Below are 20,810 nucleotides of genomic sequence, written 5' to 3'. Positions count from 1 at the left end.
CAACAAGGTGCTGAAAGCATTCTTTAGAAATGTTGTCCCATATTGATAGGATAGCATCTTGCAGTTGATGGAGATTTGTGGGATGCACATCCAGGGCACGAAGCTCCCGTTCCACCACATCCCAAAGATGCTCTATTGGGTTGAGATCTGGTGACTGTGGGGGCCATTTCAGTACAGTGAACTCATTGGCATGTTCAAGAAACCAATTTGAAATGATTCGAGCTTTGTGACATGGTGCATTATCCTGCTGGAAGTAGCCATCAGAGGATGGGTACATGGTGGTCATAAAGGGATGGACATGGTCAGAAACAATGCTCAGGTAGGCCGTGGCATTTAAACTATGCCCAATTGGCACTAAGGGGCCTAAAGTGTGCCAAGAAAACATCCCCCACACCATTACACTACCACCACCAGCCTGCACAGTGGTAACAAGGCATGATGGATCCATGTTCTCATTCTGTTTACGCCAAATTCTGACTCTACCATCTGAATGTCTCAACAGGAATCGAGACTCATCAGACCAGGCAACATTCTGCCAGTCTTCAACTGTCCAATTTTGGTGAGCTTGTGCAAATTGTAGCCTCTTTTTCCTATTTGTAGTGGAGATGAGTGGTACCCGGTGGGGTCTTCTGCTGTTGTAGCCCATCCGCCTCAAGGTTGTGCGTGTTGTGGGCCCATTCTCCTCTGACCTCTAGCATCAACAAGGCATTTTCGCCCACAGGACTGCCGCATACTGGATGTTTTTCCCTTTTCACACCATTCTTTGTGAACCCTAGAAATGGTTGTGCGTGAAAATCCCAGTAACTGAGCAGATTGTGAAATACTCAGACCGGCCCGTCTGGCACCAACAACCATGCCACGCTCAAAATTGCTTAAATCACCTTTCTTTCGCATTCTGACATTCAGTTTGGAGTTCAGGAGATTGTCTTGACCAGGACCACACCCCTAAATGCATTGAAGCAACTGCCATGTGATTGGTTGATTAGATAATTGCATTAATGACAAATTGAACAGGTGTTCCTAATAATCCTTTAGGTGAGTGTATAATGGGTTTCATGGTCCTCCATATAGTGTATACAGGGTTACTGCTTTGTTGGAACTGACACTATGTTGGATGTGATTGACGCAGTCAGTGACATTGATAACACACATGAAACAATAAAATCTGTCATAAAACAATTTAATCTGAGGCTCAAAGAAACATTGGCCATCTGAATAAAAAAAAGGACAAAATGAGAAGAAGGCAGGAATAAACAGGAACGCAAATAAGAAAACTGCCAAGAACAGGGTACGCTTGAGATGCATGTTAAGGCCCATTGCTCTAGTACTCTAGGAACTGCTAACAGAAAGGTAAGTTAATTTAGGCTTATTTTCAACATTGAATGTGGAGCATTTAAACATTTGTCTGCCAACACTAGATAAAGACAGTGTAAGCACTCACATGGTGAAATGTGGGAAAACAGAGAGATCGCTAAGAGCCCTCTAAAGGCAGCTTATAAAGTAAACCTGTCTAATCTGTTAACTGTAACACATCAACCTAGTAGTCCAGGAACCCCTATTACATTTATTAAGCTGGCTTTATTTAATATCAGGACTCTGGCCAACAAATCATTCTTGGTAAATGACATTATTATATCCTACAACCTAGATTTTATGTTTCTCACTGAAACATGGCTAACAGAAGATTGTAGTACTACTGTTCTTAACAAGACAGCACCTGAAAAATGTGGTTATATAAATACATGTCGAAATGGTAGGAAAGGAGGAGGACTGGCTGCCCTATTCAAAGATACAGTCCAGTGCAAAGAAAATACACTTTTAATTGTATTTTTATTTTATTTGAATACCTCTGTTTTACATTGAAAAGTACCCCCAAAAGTTTGTTTTTAAAACACACATTACAGACTCCATGCCTGCAACACTTGACCCGCTACAGTTTGTCTACAGACAAAACAGATCCGCAAAGGACGCCATCACTCTGACCCTCCACTCTCTCATCTGGACAAAATGAATACATGTGAGAATGTTGTTCATTGACTATAGCTCAGCCTTCCACACCATTGTGCCCCACAAGCTGGCGGTTAAGCTCAGGGATCTGGGTCTCGACCCCACTATGTGCAGATGGATCTTAAACTTCCTGACGGGCAGACCCCAGGTGGTGCGTATGGGCAACGCCACCTCATCCTCACTGACTCTCAGTACTGGTTCCCCCATGCCACGGACTGTTTACCCAGTTGCCATCAGGCAGAAGGTACAGAAGTATTCAGTCCAAAACAAACAGGCTATGGGACAGCTTCTGTCCACAGGATGTAAGGCTGCTCAACTCGGGAACCCCTTCCATCCATAGTCCATGCACACCTGCCACTTATATCATGCATATCTGCCACTTATATCATGCACACCTGTCACTTTTACATGGCACCACGGTTGTATAGTTGTATAGTTATTATTGATGTGTGTTTTTGTATAGTGTTATTACTGATTGATTGTGTTATCTTAATTTATTTTTTAATTACAATTACTGTTACTTTTTAACTTTTAACTGCAATGTCGGAAGTAGGAAAACCAAGCATTTCATTGCCATAACTTTTTATTGCAAATGACAAATAAACCTTTTGCACTTTTGTTAGAACTTGAATAACCTTTTGAACTACTTGACACTTTTGATCTCACTCAGCATGTGAAAGAGAGTACACACACTCGAGGCCACATCCTAGATCTGGTTATCCCTAAAGGTCTTGATATTTCCTCTGTGATGGATGAAGACTTGGCCTCGTCTGATCATTTCTGGTGTCTTCTTTGAATCACTGATCACCCTGGATGTTCCAGTAAACTCTGTTTCTGTTAAGAAAAGGTACATTAATGAGAGTACCTATGCTCAGTTCATGGTAGCCATAGCTATCTCTCCAAAAATAAGTGCGTGAGTCAGTTGATGTAGTCCTGGATAATTTTAATGCCAAAATATTGAATGTTATGGATCGTGTTGCACCGGTTAAGGAACTATGAGCAAACAAAACACCATGGAGAACCACCATGATGATAAGCGCCCTGAGAAGAGAATGTAGGAAAGGAAAAATTCAAATCCAATATGACATCTATAAACAAAGCCTTGGTAGTTTCAACAATGATTTACACAGGGCCAGAGTGCAACAGTTTATCGGGAATGATCAACAAAAATATCAACAATACCTGCACTCTATTTGTCATGATTGACAAGCTTACAAACCCAATAAAGCAGATAGCATCAGAACTCATTTCCACTGTGAAATGTGATAAATTTCCGTGTTTCTAACAAGGAAACTGTACCGTCACCTACTGTACCGTGTACTGTACCACCAAGAAATAACTTGGTTATTATGTTGCAATTTTATACAATTGATCAAAAATCCCTAGAAGAAACAATTCGACATCTTAAAGCTTCCACATGTTGCCTCGACACACTGCCATCAGACTTAAAAAGAATGGATATACAGCAAATAGATAATAGTTCTCTGCAATCAGGCCTTTTCCCATTGAAAAAACTGCTCCCATTGAGCCCCAATTAAAAAAACAGAACACTAGATGCACCTATACTTATCAACTCAGCAATTTTGGAAACTCAAGCGGTCTTTTAGACATATTTCAATCAGGCATCTGGCCTCACCACAGTACTGAAACAGCCGTGATTAAAGTTTTAAATGTTATACGGCTGAATACTGATTGTGATAAAATAACAGTCTCAGTGCAGCATTTGACACTGCAGATCATGGAACACTTCTAGATAGGCTGGAAAATTGGGAAGGACTCTCCGGGACAGTGCTTAATTGGTTCAGGTCTTATCTAGATGGCCGGAGTTACTTTGTCACCATTGGTAATCATGAATCTGATGGAGTGGCTATGACATGCGAAGTTCCCCAGGGATGAGTTCTCGGACCGCTTCTATTCAATCTCTATATGCTTCCTCTGGGCAAATTATACAGAACAACAACATTACCAACCATAGCTATGCCCATGATACTTAAATATATATGGCTCTTGAACCGTATGAAAATAGCTCAATAGACTCACTGTGTCACTGTATAGAGCACATAAATATAAATATGTGGATGAACCAAAATTGTCTACAATTTAAACAAGATAAAACAGGGATTATTGTGTTTGGCAACAAAAATAAAATAACTAGTATTAGTAAAGTGCTGGATTCTCTGTTCCTAAAAACCAGGGACCAAGTGCGTAATCTGATAGACTCACATTTAACACTCATATCAAAGCGGTCATCAGAACAGCATTCTATCATCTTAAAAATATAGCCAGAATCAAGGGCTTGGTGTTCCCAAAAGACCAAGAGAAGCTCATCCATGCTTGTATCTCTAGTTGGGTTGACTATAGTAATGGCCTCTTAACTGGACTCCCCAAAAAGACTGTAAAATAGCTGCAGCTCATTCAGAATGCTGCTGCTAGAATGTTAAACAGGACCAAGAGAACATATCACTCCAGTTCTTAAATGTATTTTCACTTAAATGAATACAGTGGATATAAAAAAGTCTAAACACACCTGTTAAAATGCCAGGTTTTTGTGATGTAAAAGAATGAGACAAAGATAAATCATGTCAGAACTTTTTCCACTTTTAATGTGACCTATAATGTGAAGAATTATATTGAAAACAAACTGAAATCTTCGAGGGGGGAAAATGAAAAATAAAAACCTTACAAAACCTGGTTGCATAAGTGTGCACACCCTCTTATAACTGGGGATGTGGCTGTGTTCAGAATTAACCAATCACATTCAGAAATGTTAAATAGAAGTCATTACACACCTGCCATCCTTTAAAGTGACTCTGATTAATCACAAATAAAGTTCAGCTGTTCTAGTAGGATTTTCCTGACATTTTCTTAGTTACATCTCAGAGCAAAAGCCATGCTCCGCAGAGAGCTTCCAAAGCATCAGAGGGATCTCATTGTTGAAAGATATCAGTCAAGAGAAGGGTACAAAATAATTTCCAAAGCATTAGATATACCATGGAACACAGTGAAGACAGTCATCATCAAGTGGAGAAAATATGGCACAACAGAGACATTACCAAGAACTGGACGTCCCTCCAAAATTTATGAAAAGACGAGAAGACAACTGGTCAGGGAGGCTTCCAAGAGGCCTACAGCAACATTAAACGAAATGTAGGAATTTCTGGCAAGTACTGGCTATGTGCTACATGTGACAGCAATCTCCCGTATTCTTCATATGAATGGGCTATGGGGTAGGGTGGCAAGACGGAAGCCTTTTGCAAAAACAAACATCAAGTCCCCCAAAAGCATGTGGGAAAATGTGTTTTGGTCTGATGAAACCAAGGTTGACATTTTTGGCCATAATTCCAAAAGGTACAATAGGCGCAAAAACAACACTGCACATCACCCAAAGAGCACCATACCCACAGTGAAGCATGGTGGTGGCAGCATCATGCTTTGGGGCTGTTTTTCTTCAGCTGGAACCGGGGCCGTAGTCAGGGTGAAGGGAATTATGAACATCCAAATCCACAAAAGCATGGCTTCACCAGAAGAAGATTAACGTTTTGGAATGGCCCAGCCAGAGCCCAGACCAGAATCCAAATGAATTTAGACTCAGGCTACACAGACTTGTATGTCCTTTAAGTCAAACTTTACTTTAAGACGTAAAAGATGACTCAGTCAAAATGAATCACTTTCTACTGTAATTGGGGTCTGACCTAGCTAGTTTTATTGGGGTCTTGTAAAAGTCCTATACCAATCCATCCTTGACTTTTCCTAAATACATCTATCTAACACAGATATGTGGATCAAATACAGAGTTCATATGAATCATTTCTGTTGTAAGCAGTTCAATAAGGACGAGTCATTCTGTACCTGCACTGTAAAAATAGAACGACTCCATGATTGTGTGTGTGTGGTGGGGGGTTGGTAGTCCATGTGTGTACCCAGGGACGTTACCAGGAATCCTGAGACCCCTGAAAAAGGGTCACTTATGGATGACATTGATATTATAGCGATCAGTGAGCTCCCCCCAAGCCATGGGCCCCATGATCATCATATTCACCTTCCCCCGTAGTAGCAATGGCCCTGTGTGTACATTTATAATTTAATAGTTAAATGCTAATATGGTCATGTTGTTTGATGTTAGGAGCCTACTGAGAATATTTGATTGTGTAATTCAAACTTAATTTTATTTGTCTATTCTTTGTTTAGACAGATATGAAACAGGAGACAAAGAAAAGCTAAATCTGTAAATAAATATTTGTTTAAGGAAATGTATTGCGTTAAAAGTGGTTTTAAACTCATCTTGTTACATGGATTTGTTTGTAAAACATTGTGGGTAAATCAACAATAATTATAATATTTTTTAACAACATGTTACAAATAAGAAATCTAATGTTTAAAATGTACTATCAAGTAGCTTGTAGTTTCAAAATGTGTAATGGATCACGATGACCTAACTTGAATAACATCAGGCAAAATTACTTCATACAATAACACAACCAATTCCTACCTTTTCATATCATAATTGTAGAGTAATGTAATGCATGCTATGGAACCTGCTGCGAGTGCATTTCTCAAAGTGCTGACCAAAACCTAGTGGGTAAATTGTCCAAATGATGAAATGCATGCAATATACGATAATACTGTAGAATTGAAAATATAACCCTGTTTACAAAGATGTTGCGAACTGTGTATAATGCAAAGTAAAACAGAATGCAATGATGTGCAAATCAATATCCCTTTATTTAATTAAATTTGGACAAAGACAACATATCAAGTCTTGAAATGGATACATTTTATTGTTTTGGAAAAATAAATAAAGATTTGATATTTACCACTGTATATTTACCACTGTATTGCATCCCCTCTGCTTTTAACAGTGCTCTGAACTGAGGTGACAAATTGCTGTAGTTTTGAAATGTATTCCCATTCTTGCATGATATAGGATTGCAGCTCCTCAACAGTTCAGACTCTCCTTTATCTTATTTTTTCATTTCATAATGCGGCAAATGTTTTCAATGGGTGAAAGGTCTGGACTGCAGCCAGACCAGTACAGCACCCGGACTCTTATACTGCAGAGCCATGGTTAATGGTGCCTTCAGAGATGTGCAAATCACCCATGCCATGTGCACTAATGCACCCCCATACCACCACAGATGCTGGCTTTTGAAATATGCACTGATAACAAGCCAGATGGTCCCTCTATTCTTTAGCCAGGAGGATGCTGCATTCCCAAAAATAATCTCAAATTTGGATTTGTCAGACCACAGGACAATTTTCCACTTCACCTCAGTCCATCTTAAATGAACTCGGGGCCCAGAGAAGGTGACGGTGTTTCTGGACCTTGTTAATCTATGGGTTCTTCTTTGCATTTGTAGTGTTAGAGTTTAAACTTGCATTTGTGGATGCAGCAATGTGCTGTGTTCACAGACAATGGTTTTAGACAATGGTTTTAGGAAGTGTTCCTGAGCCCATGCAGTGATGTCCACTACAGAATTGTGTCTGTTTTTAATGCAGTGCTCTCTGAGGGCACCGAAAATCACGATCATCCAATATTTATTTTCGGCCTTGTCCATTGCATACAGAGATTTCTCTGGATTCTCTGAATCTTTTAATGATATTATATAACGTAGATGATGAGATCCCCAAACTCTTCCTCTCTGGGATGCTCTTTTTAAACCCAATCATGTTCCTGGTCTGTTGCCAATTTACCAATTTAATTGTGAGATGTTTCACCAGGTTTTTATTAGCATTACACAACTTTTCCAGTCTTTGTTACCCCTGTCTCAGCTTTTCTGAACCATGTTGCTGGCATAAAATTCAGTGGGAATATATTTTTTAAGAAACAGGAAATTTCTAAATTTCTGTTTCAACATGTCTTTGTACTATTTTCTATTGAATATAGTGTTTCAATAATTTGCACATTATTGCATTTTGTTTTTTTGGGTTGCATAAAAATCGAATTTGTAGTATCAACCTTCTAGTACTCAAAACTGCTTAAAGTTGGTGGCAGCTCAGTTGTCACTAGTAGTGTTTCAAAGCATTTAATCTTACCATTGTGGTTGAAAGAGTCCCTTCTCGGAACGATACGCATACTGTTACCACTTATACACATACAGTTAATCCCACTTCCATCCCATAATAATGTGATTTTTTACATTGATTTAAAATCATTTGACCAGATTTCTATAATATTCTTTAATATTTGATATATATTGATATTCATAGGAACTAATCCTAACCTATTGTTGTAAAAAAGGAATTGTTTAAAAATACGTCTCTTACAGAATTTTCACAGGAAACAAAAATCCCACAGGAAGTATACCAAATGATAATAGAAAATCTTACATTATTATGATGTTTGGATGTCTATAAAAATTTCTCCAAAACAGTTACTTTTCTCAAATTACTCTCAGCATGTAATTGATTAACTATTTCCAAATAATACTTTTTTGTAATATAAATGCTTGTGTTATGAAATAATACATTTATTTGTATGTATATTCAATATAACTTTTTATTCAAACGATACCAAAGACTTTTATACACAAAACCACATTGAGAATTATATCCAAATAATAGAAAATATTTTTATTAGACTGTTAAAAAGTTGGCAGGAAGGAGGGTTTAACAATGCAATGGGAGTCCCTTCTAATGAAAGGGACTCTCAGCAGCCTCGAACAGAGGACTTCTATCTGTTACCCTCTGTTAGAAAATGTATTCACTTCATAAAGCTAAGACGATTAGGGACCAAATCTGGCCATACATTACACAATGTTAACTTTGATTTTGCCTTGTTTTTGAATATACATTATAATTTCTTGGGTATAGTTAAATCCTAATATTGTAGGCAAGATAATGTAGGTTGGATAATGTAAGAGGGTCAAAGACGAGCGATTATGGGACTAGCACTCTCTCAAGCTAGAGATATATTGCCATTTCTTGTGTATTGAATGGGATGCCACCATATGTGACTCACAACTTGTCCTTTGTTGCTCGGCTACAGCCACAGAGTAGTAGGTGGGCCTCAACAAATCTGGAAATAGCAAGATAGGAAGGGGTTGCAACGTGTGCAAACTTGTATTATATGGACACACCGGTTGCAGTGTTTAAGATGACAAGATTATACAGAAAACTTTCTCCCACAATGTACAGATTTTTATCATTGTCTGCTTACGGTATAAAAAAGAGAAAGTCAACTCAAGGACACTTTTTCTCCTTGGAGTAGGTAATTAAAAGTATACAGTGTTTGTGGCCAGCACAGTTTATGTCCTTTGGTGGAGGGCATAATGTGGAGCCTGCCTCAATACGTTTGCATTTATCTTGATCAGGGCCTGGTTTCATAAAAGCATCTTTAGTCTAATTTAATTGTTGACATGTCAAAGCTGTTTCCCTAAAACATTGTTCTGAAGTATACACAGTACAAAGAAAATAAGAAGCTAGCTCTCTGTATACTAATTCTTTTTTTAATATATAATAATAATATATATGCATTGGAAGGGAAACATGGTGTCTGCATTCCACTTATTGTTGAAAAAACATTTTATTGTGAAATATAAACATATAAACAAAATAAACTCTTTCTGAAAACCTTATTATGTTTATTTCACTGTTTGCTAGGGTTTTAATAAAAACATTTCCTATACTTTCCCCTCGCATGTGATTTGTCCATAAGTAAAACAAAATAATTTATGCAGATTTATTTTTCATATTTCTAACACTAATACTCTATTTGTTTTCAGGATCAATGAAGGAACATGGGTCACATACTTGGATCAGATAAGATGGAGTCCGTCTTGGGTACGAACTGGTCACAGCGTAGTCCTTGGTAACCCTCTTTACACCTGTAATCGAGAGACAACAGATCAATATCCATGGTCTAAAATCTCCTAGCATACACATGGGTGGAGTGGTTCGAGTCTGTTGAAGCAAATAATTTGAGTCATTTAGCAGACTTATACTACAACTCATAGGACAATCCTGGTCTGCAACAATTCTTAGGTAGGTGGTACATGTCAAAATAACATCTACATGAATGGAAGGACCCAAGTTTTCCCAGCAGAACATTGCCCAAAGCATCAAAATGCCTCCGCCGGCTTGCCTTCTTCCCATAATGAATCCTGGTGCCATGTGTTCTCCAGGTAAGCAACGAACACACACCCGGCCATCCACGTGATGTAAAAGGAAACGCAATTCACCAGACCAGGCCTCCTTTCACTGCTCCGTGATCCAATTCTGATGCTCACGTGCCCATTGTAGGCACTTTGGCAGTGGACAGGGGTCATCATGGGCACCCTGACTGGTCTGCGGCTACGCAACCCCATAGGCAACAAACTACGATGCACTGTGTGTTCTGACAACTTTCTATCAGTACCAGCATGAACCTTTTCAGCAATTTGAGCTACAGTGGATTGGTCCACACAGGCCAGCCTGTGCATCAGTGAGCCTTGGCCACCCATGATCCTGTCACCAGTTCAGTTTTGGAGATGCTCTGACCCAGTCCTCTAGCCTTCACAATTTGGCCCTTGTCCAAGTTGCTTAAATCTTTACGATTGCCTATTTTTCCTGCTTCTAGCAGATCAACTTTGAGGACAGAATGTTCACTTGCCGCCTAATATATCCCACCCACTGACAGGTGCTATGATAACGTGATTATCAGTGTTATTCACTTCACCTGTCAGTGGTCATAATGTTATGGCTTATCGGTGAATATACATTGTACATAAAGTATACTATGGCATACGTATACTGTGATGACTGTTAGGACTTTTAATCATAGACAATATACACATAGCATATTCCTGAAAACTAGCCAATATCTGCCAAGACAAGTGCAATTTGAGGTTCATATATAGCATAGCATTTGTGCCATTCACAACATCATCAGTACAAAGGAAGGAAAGGACAAAAAAGGACAGTCTAAAAGATTCCAATAAGGAGGAAACATAATGCTCAAACCAGAGCAAGAGTGGGTGGAAGTCAAACCACATTGTTGACAAGAATGCTTTGGAGGAAGGGAGGATAGAGAGAGAAAAGAGAGGAGGGCAGTAGAGCCTGCAACCCCACTGATAGCACAGTCTTGACAGGAATGACATATCCCAATGGAGGTATTTGAAGGACTAGGAATCTGTGAAGAAAAGCACTCTCTTTCACTGATTCTAGTTCTGCTGCATATTATTGAGCTCGTACGGTACAATGGAACCAATGGAATAGTCCCAGTTGTGCACACCCAGGCAGGCTCATTCAAAACCTTAAAGAATTTGTAAGAGAACAAATACTATTTAAGCCTAGGTGTTCTGGGTAGAGCTACTAAATTACATGTCTTTGGACACTTAATATAATTATGTTTTTCAAGATTTTAGGTTTCCGAACAACCAGCCCAAACAGACGTTTTGGTTGAGTGGCTACCAGTATGTGTCAAATGAATTCACTTTTACTCAAGGACATGCCTTCTGGTGCTTTTTAACATGTTGACATTTCTATTCAGCACTTTGGCCTAAGCACCCAAGAAGAAAAGTTGAGCTCTGCAACACATTACATTTAGTAAATAATGTTCCCCCACAGCTTGCTAAAACAAACCAAAAACGGTCAGATACATTCACAGAACTCTAGGTATACATTCATGTTGGTCCGGTAAGTAGTCCCAAACTCTGCAAAAAACAAATCATTCTTCTACCCTGTAGTTATTCAAGTTTGTCATTTGATTACTGTCTCCGTTTTGCTTGATAAGACCTCTTCTTTTCTTTCCAGTTGCACTTGATCAGGCTGAGGGTTATGTCAGCAGCCACCTGCAGTTGTACCAACTCAAGACTGAAAATTACACATAATCACAACAACTAGACAAACAACATTCAGCAACAACCCTCTTGGCATGATTGTCTTACAGGTACATCATTGATATTATTTTAGGTTATTCTTTTAGCTTAGCATTACCCATATGGCTTGTAGACTCAGTAGAGCTTGCTCTGTCTGTTGTATTGCCATCCTCAAGGTGATAATGTCACTGTTGTGATGAAATACCTTGATTGTCAGGCAGGAAACCAATGTACCAAGTTACTTCAGATGTTTTTATTTGCAGTAATGAACAGTTGTATGAAGGAGCAAACCTGCCAAAATTAGAATTAAATAAATGTATAGATAAAAATGTATTTTTAATCAATATTATTTCTCTATTTATTTAATTCTTTGATCACTAATTTCTGTATTTATAAATTTGTATATACATTTACATAATATTATATTTCTGTATATATTTATTTCTGTATTCCTTTATTTCTGTATTTATTTATTTCTGTATTTCCTTGTCCTTAAGCTAATGAGGGGCAGGGCTTTAACAGTCAGGCATAACAATTAAACCCAGAGCAGCAGATAGAAGACAGTGAGTGCTTTTTTAGATCCTTGGCATGTCTCCATTTTGCCAATATCACTATTCCTAGTTTATGCACATGCATCATTTGTGCATGGTTGACATGAATAAAGTATAGAAAAATTAGAGGATTTTTTTTTAAAACAACAACGTCATTTTCACAAAGTGAATAGGCTACAAGAAAGGCGTGTCTTTGCGTGTCTGTCCCAGGAGTCCTTGCAATGAAATGGGTTCATTTCAGTGCCAGTGCATAGGACCAGACTTGAAATTTAAGCGACTATATTTTCCCAAAACACCTCTTGGTTTGGACCTACGCACTGGTGTTGAAATCAACTTGTTATCCCCATCAGATCCCCTGTTAGAGACACTTAAATACGTGCTGTTTTTGTAGCTTGGAGAAAAGGACCTGGTCATTTTAGAAAAACTCTTGTTTTTCCCCCCAATTTTTTTAATCAAGGAATAAAATTTTGGGAAATTATATTGATTAAACCATTTATTATTAAATTTTAATGTAAAAATAGATTTATTGTTAGATTTATTTATTTAAAATTTTTCTCCATTCAGTTGATGTACACATTTACATATTAATCTCAATACTATTGTAACACCTCTGGCTGGGATGCTCACTCAGGAGAGAGTCAGAGGTAGAGAGTACTGGGTAGAATTTATTAACTTAAACACTGACAACTGTTAGCCACTGTCTACACCCCAAGTCTATCTGCAAACCAACATAGGCACTTAGCAAACTCTCTTTAAGAACTGTAGCTAGCTCACCATAGGTATATACCTGTGTCACATACAGGAGTGGAGCCAAAAGAGGCTGATGCCCGCCAAAACTCCACCTTATATAAGCTACGGCCCGGGGAACCCTAATTACACCCCTGCTGTCCAACAAGCCCCCCAGAGTTGCCACCTTGCCGTAGGACATCCTACCTGGATAAACAGCCCCACCCAACCTTAAGACCCTGCCCACTTAATGAGAAATACATGAACATGAACACCTGAAAACAGCACTTAAAGGAATGCAGTTTACAGGAAAACAGGGTCACCACACAGCTCCCCCCTTTTACAAGCCCTTGACCCCGTGGGCACATAAAAAGTCATTCAGGCGATCAGGTCTCCTCTCTGTTCTCGCGCCCAAGTGTCTCTTCTCTTTCAGCTGCAACTGGTAGATTGTAGCTCAGTCCCTGCCCCCTGGGAGGCTTCCTCCGGAGGACCCACCCCTGGCTGTCCCCACTGTCCCTTTGCTGACCCCCCATTGTCTGTCTGCCCCTGTAAGGAGCCAGTCTGTTCCTGTGCCCCACCACTTTGCACCCTCTTGGTGGAGACCTGACAGGGACCTAGCCATGCACAGTCCAATTTAGGGCATCGCCCCTTCTTCTTTGCCGGGTTGTGCAGCCACACCAACTCACCCGCGTCGAAGTGCCGCTACTGACATACACCTGTGCTCAGTAGCTGCTCTCTCACGAATGCATGGGCAGACTCGAGCTGGTCCTGTAGCCTCCAGGCAGACATGTCTTTAAGTTACTTCAGACAAGTCAAGTCTCAAGTCACTGCATGCAAGTCCGAGTCAAGTCTCAAGTCACAGCACTGCAAGTCCAAGTCAAGTCACTTTTAAGCACTATAGGCTATAGTTGTTGTCTATTAGTCCAAGGTCCTTTCAACATAAAGTGCACTTTTTGGGGATTACTATTATTTTACGGGCTATTTTAAGTCAGCAGTTGATAATCTAGTACACTAATACTGAATTACAACATTTAATTTATTATAGCAAACATGCATCGAATGTTTCATTGAAGTCTGATCATGTTGAGGGGGGGGCAAGCCTATTCTATCTACTATTCTAATCTGCCATTAGCCAAATTGTCTGACTATTTTACATAGGTTAGCCTTGAGCTAACATCTCTTTGTGTTCTGTATAGTTATATGTGTTAGCTAGTTATTAGCTACTGTAACTTACTAGCTGGCAAAGTTTAGAAACAGGCCCAATTCTTGACAGCGAACTAACATTAGTCTTATCACGTGTAAATTATCTTTGTATTGCTATTATAAATGGAACAGATGCAGTGTTGCTAACATTACCTAGGTGACTTTCAACTTTAATCGCTTGAGCTACCAGACCAGAACAGACCAAAAGGCATTCGTTTTAGCTATTCTATATTTACCTTCCAAGGCACAAGTACAATGACTACAAGTCCAAGTCACGTCTCAAGTCTTCTGAACAGATCGCAAGTCAAGTTACAAGTCAATTTATTGGTGACTCAAGTTGCAGACTTGACTGGTTACTGAGGGCCCCACAGGGGAAATATCCAAATTTGACCACCATGCCTAAAATACAGATGTTGATTCTGCTTGTGGTCTCTACACTACCTGCTCAAGCAAGACTATTGAAACTGTCACTTTTCACCTTGTAACAATAAGACTTTGTTCTTACATTTGTGAGAAAGCATGTCTTTTCCTAATGTCTTAAATGTATGATAATCCTATACTCTAGTTAAACAACACACAACACAGAGGAAGAATGTTTGAGTAGGTGCTATATGAGGTGCACATAGTTATCAGCTGTTGTCTATTATTAGAGGAGCACCAGGACTCAAGAAGGGACACTATACCAAACAAGGTTAAGATGCATATGTAAAACACACCTATATGATTGGCAGACGTCCAGAAAGTAGGATGTACTGGTCTTTGGTTTAGTATATATATATGCTGTTTAAGACCATGACATTTGGAGAAGCACAGAGACATCTGGAAAGACCACGAAGAGAGAGATCGGAAGAAGGCAGAACATCTAAGAAAGACATGTACTATATTTTGTGAATAAAAAACAAGGAACGCTTCTCCCCCTGACTTGGGTCCTTTATTGTTCTACAAAAGAGCCATAAGCCAACACATTCAAGCTTGTCCAACTTCCCCATCTTTAAAGGCTTGGTGGCTTAGTAATCCTCAGATGGAATTATTTGTTTTAAATGTTTATAGTTCTCATACATGTATTCACCTTTTCCAATGTGGTTGTCTGCCAAGTTTTACCAAATGGAAAACGGTTGCACAGACTGTCAGTCAAATGAGACATCCAATTGAAATGTGGTTATGTACCTAATCTTTGAATTTTGAATTTGATTTAAACTTCATAAGAGACACATCATTAGCCATCCACAATCAGTGCATTAACAAGACCAGTCAGTCAAGATTGTTGGTAGCGTCTTATATACATTCAACACACATTCTATTCTCTCTCTCCTTCAAACATTGATTTGAGACTAAATGTATCATGAATGTATAAGAATGTGCCAGACCAGTCCATTTTGATTTAATTTAAATGGCATATTGACCCATAAAAGTACCACAAAAATCAACTGACAGAATCAATTGATTCTGTCCCAAAAACACGATCACATTAACAGTTAAGTGGGAAAGTACACTTAATAGGTGGTCGATTTAGCTATTGCTGGCATCGACAAGCTTTGCTCTGTACTCTCACTAGTGTATGTACTATGATAGAAATTTTAATTTGAAGTATTATGTAATAAAGTTATTATTACTGTATTTTAAGTTGGCAGTTATGTGTTTTTATTTTCTATTAATTGCTATTGGGGTATCATGCTGTGAACAGTTTATAAGTCCCTATGAAGTAATAAGGGATGGCTAAGGAAAGTATGTTCTGTCCTTACAAGGTAATAAGATGGGGATAGCCTAATGGGGAGCTATAAAGGACTCAGGTACTGACATTTTTGCTCCATTTCCAACTGAGTGTGTGTGGTTATATTTTTGTTACAATCCCATGCACTGAGGAGGCTAGATATTGAGCCATGGGGAGCAGAAAACTGTCAAAAGACCTGCGTAACAAGGTAATGGAACTTTATAAAATGGGAAAGGATATAAAAAGATATGAAGTGGTGGGGATGAGAATCAGTACCTCCAAATCCGAGGCCATGGTCCTCAGTCGGAAAAGGGTGGCTTGCCCACTTCAGGTTGGTGAAGAGTGCTTGCCTCAAGTGGAGGAGTTTAAGTATCTAGGGGTCTTGTTCACGAGTGAGGGAAGGATGGAACGGGAGATTGACAGACGGATCGGTGCAGCTTCTGCAGTAATGCGGTCGATGTATCGGTCTGTCGTGGTGAAGAAAGAGCTGAGCCGTAAGGCGAAGCTCTCGATTTACCGGTCAATCTACGTTCCTACTCTCACCTATGGTCATGAGTCATGAGTAGAGCCGCTGCTCCTCCACATCGAGAGGGGTCAGCTGAGGTGGCTTGGGCATCTGTACCGGTCCCGTCCCACCGGGAGGAAACCCCGGGGAAGACCTAGGACACGCTGGAGGGACTATGTCTCCCGGCTGGCCTGGGAACGCCTCGGTGTCCCCCCGGAAGAGCTGGAGGAAGTGTCTGGGGAGAGGGAAGTCTGGGCATCCGGTCCCGGATGAAGCGGAAGAAGATGATGAAAGAATGAATAAAAAGATATCCAAAGCCTTGCAAATGCCAGTCAGTACTGTTCAAGCAAATTCAGGGAGACCAAGAAATATTTCAGCCAAAACTGCCAGAAGAAAAAACCACAGGTAACGTCAGGAGAAATACAGGCTGCTCTGGAAAATTACGGTGTGGTTGTTTTAAGGAGCACAATACGACGATACTTGAACAAAAATGAGCTGCATGGTTGAGTTGCCAGAAAGAAGCCTTTTGTGGCCCAATGCCACAAAAAACCCCAGTTATTATATGCCCAAAACATCTTGACACACCTCACAGCTTCTGGCACACTGTAATTTGGAGTGAAAAGACCAAAATAGAGCTTTATGGTCACAACCATAAATGTTATGTTTGGAGAGGGGTCAACAAGACAACAAGACCTATAGTGAACAGAATACCAACCACACTGTGAAGCATGGTGGTGGCTCACTCATGTTTTGGGGGTGTGTGAGCTCTAAAGGCACAGGGAATCGTGTGAAAATTAATGGCAAAATGAATGCAGCATGATATCAGAAAATACTGACAATACTGACAATTTGCACTCTTCTGCACGAAAGCTGCGCATGGGACGCTCTTGGACTTTCCAACACGACATTGGCCCTAAGCACAAGGCCAAGTTGACGCTCCAGTGGTTACAGCAGAAAAAGGTGAAAGTTCTGGAGTGGCCATCACAGTCTCCTGACCTTAATAGCCTCAAGCTAACTTGCGGTTCACGCAAGACGACCAAAGACTTCGCATGACCTGGAGGCATTTTGCCAAGACGAATGGGCAGCTATACCAACTGCAATAATTCAGGGCCTCATAGACAACTATTACAAAAGATTGAACGCCGTCATTGATGCTAAAGAGGGCAATACACAGTATTAAGAACAGAGTTTTTCCTGGCTCAGAATGGGCCTTTGGGGGGTGACTAGGCACGACAGTAAGCATGATCGTTTAACACACAGTAAAGGCAATGAGTTACCTTATGACAGAAATCTATGCATTTTCTTGTTATTTCTGACAATTTGATAAACAAAAACGTTGATCATGCTTGAATAAATGAAACCCCATTAACAAAACTGGTTAAATAAAATAACTTTATTACAACATTGAAAGGGGGGAGTGGAGTGAGTTTGAGGGGTGTTGGGTTGGGATAAACAGTCAGTTGCAGAGATCACATCCTGCTTCAGAGCATTTCACCCTCTTTTTATTAACTAAATAAAAGGATCTGACATTCATCGTCAATGTAGTGCAAAGAAAGGCTCAAGTATGGGTCCATCGCTCTACTTAACCAGATATCAGATGTGGCTGCAATGTGCTGAACAGACATCAGTTCAGCAACTATCTTTTTACCACATGTTTTGTACATGTTGGGCAGCACAGTTTAGGAAATATATGGGTGCGATGGCACAGTGTATCTTCTGTCGAGAGTTTTAACAAGGTGTGCTCCACTGTAGCTATGGGAGCCATATCCTTTGTGATGCAGTAACAAATGGCGTTAGTAATTTCTTTCCATCTTCTTGAATCCTTTTCATAATGTGTAACATTTGGAAATGCTTGTGTTATCGACACATGCTTTGTGGAGGCACTTGTTGCTGGGCGCTTGTCAGTCTCTCTTTTTTGAGCCATGCGCTGTTCATATTCGGTAATGTATTTGTGGTTCAAGTGTGGAAACAGATTGGTAGTATTTCCTTTGGTCGCTGAAACAGTTTTACTGTGTTTACATTTGACCTCATTTTGTTAGGTGTCATCTTTACTGAAGCCAAAATGTGTCCAGACGAAGGACACTGCGTTTTTCTTTGGTACAAGTTGCGCCACCAAAATGTATGATACATTACGAAATTATTCAAACGTAACATATCTTATGAACGCTATTACAACGTATCAAATGTTACGAGCACTATTAAAACATAAAATGGAATACGAACGCCAGACAAACGTATGATATTTTACAAACGCTATGAAAGACACTTTTTTTGACAAGATGTTAGACCTGTGTTTCAAACTGACGACATTTGGAATAGAAGGCAGTCACTGCCTCACAGCACACATGGGGATTTAGGATGAGATAAGACCACTCACCAGCACTGATTACAGGTTCCCCAGTGAAGCAGTGGCTAATGTGCATGTGTAAGATGTAGAAGGTCACCAGTTCAAACCATGATTACTGCTTTAGTTTTTTCATTCCGACTCTAATGTTATTTTACTGCACTTAATATATCTTACGAAATCCCCTGCCTAAGATTTACGTGAAATAGTCTACGTCATCATTCTGAGACCAGGTTGGGTGACTACACACGCATTAGTATGTTTTTAAGGGGAAAGTATTAACAGGAAAAACTAAATAACCGACATGGGAAAAGGGATAAGTCAGTTAGAGGATCTCAACAGCCTTTGGTTTTTGTTCTGCTTGTTCAACAGTTGTTTGATAAATTGCTATTAAACACAATCGGAGAGGATTTGAAATTCTATAATTCTTATCATTTTGGCGCTGGTGATTTTCCTTTGGCGCTCACTAAGACCTCTTTGGGGGGGTTCCAAAAATTCCTCTATACAGGAAAAACTCTGAAGAAATAAGGGTATGCAGACTTTGGAACAGGGGTCACTAAAAAAAAAAAGATTGTTGCCATGTTTTCTTTTACGATTGTGCCATTCTGTTTTAACATACAGTTTATTATGAATCCCATAAGAAATAAAAGACATTTGTTTTGTCTACTCACTCATGTTTTCTGTACAAATGGTACATATATTACCAATTCTCCAAGGGTATGCAAACCTTTGAGCAACATTATATATAGTATGTGTATAGGTATCCGGGCGGCTTTTGGACCCTGCAGACAACCCTAGTCTGCCCGTTGAATACGGGCAAAGAACAGGTAGCACCTGTTATTGTTGTGTGGAGTTTATATTAGAGTTTGCTTGTGATGTGAGTTTGTCTTACCCACAGAAGTTCAGTTGTACATACTCACTTAAGTCTACTTCCAAATTGTTTGATACACAGTATCAACTGGTCAAAAAGGCACACCATAAGAGAGGCTGATATGTTTTATACAATAGCCTAACATAGCAGTTATTTTACTTGGTGCTTTGATCAACAGCAAAATGGTAGGAGATGGCCGAACTATGGGATCATGGACCAGCAAATGTCTATTTAGATTTATAAATACGGGGTACAAATAGATGCTGCAATATTTTGAGGTTATTTGAGAGGACAAATTAAATGTAGGGCAGTGTAGATAATAAAAAATCTAAAAATCAAAAAATAATCATAATAAACTGCTTTTCAAACAAAAATTTTTATTTAGTGATAGCTTTGAACAGATACTAAAATTGAGATAATCGTAATTAACTACAGAAGATTATGTGATTAATCGTGATTGATAATGTTAATTGTTTGACAGCACTAGTCAGAATATAGTCAGAATTTAAAGAGGTGTTAACCATCCTGCTTTGGTTACGAGCATAAAGCAAGGTATCATGGCATTTGGAGGCATGTGACAGTATATCCGCCATTTTCCTGTTGCTGCTCACACCTTCCTCACTGTGCTGAATTCCCTCATTAACATTCTGAGTCACGACCTACAGCCAACACGCCTGTCTATCAGTCTACTAGTTTATCTCTCCTCTCCTTTTGTTTGGCTATGTCTATCACTCCCCCTCGGTCTCTGTTTCACTGCTCAGATGTCTTTCAATGAGATGCAAACAATGCTTTGTAGACAAAATATGTTGGTGAGAATTTGTGAGTTTAGAGTGTGCGTCAAAGAATATACAGGATGCTGGCTGTGTGTGTGCCTCCGTTTTTGTGCGACAGACAGTGACACACGATGATTGAGAGAAAGTGAGCTCAGGTGTCAGAGTACATTCCATGCACATCCGTGGGAGTGTTTTGAAGGCAGTACACATCAGACAGAGTGCACTTCCCATGTGTTGGAGCTGTAGTTCTGACTCTATATAATGGTCTTTGTCTAGGAAAAATATACCTCTGTGTCTAGGCACGTTTAAAGCAGGGGTGGGGAAT

At 39.6% G+C, this 20,810-nt stretch overlaps 1 protein-coding gene across 3 annotated transcripts in view; it reads right to left on the bottom strand.

The window, feature by feature from the left end:
• nrg3b (neuregulin 3b) overlaps positions 1 to 20,810 on the bottom strand; it is a 540,638-nt gene that overhangs the window by 90,957 nt on the left and 428,871 nt on the right. For all 3 annotated transcript variants that reach the window (XM_029120094.2, XM_029120092.2, XM_029120093.2), the window contains exon 3: positions 9,757 to 9,830. In XM_029120094.2, the coding sequence (XP_028975927.1) occupies positions 9,757 to 9,830 (74 nt within the window). The remainder of the gene's footprint in view (positions 1 to 9,756; positions 9,831 to 20,810) is intronic.

Source organism: Esox lucius, chromosome 5 (genome assembly GCF_011004845.1).
Source record: "Esox lucius isolate fEsoLuc1 chromosome 5, fEsoLuc1.pri, whole genome shotgun sequence".
Taxonomy (NCBI): domain Eukaryota; kingdom Metazoa; phylum Chordata; class Actinopteri; order Esociformes; family Esocidae; genus Esox; species Esox lucius.
This window is presented reverse-complemented; position numbering and strand designations above follow the sequence as displayed.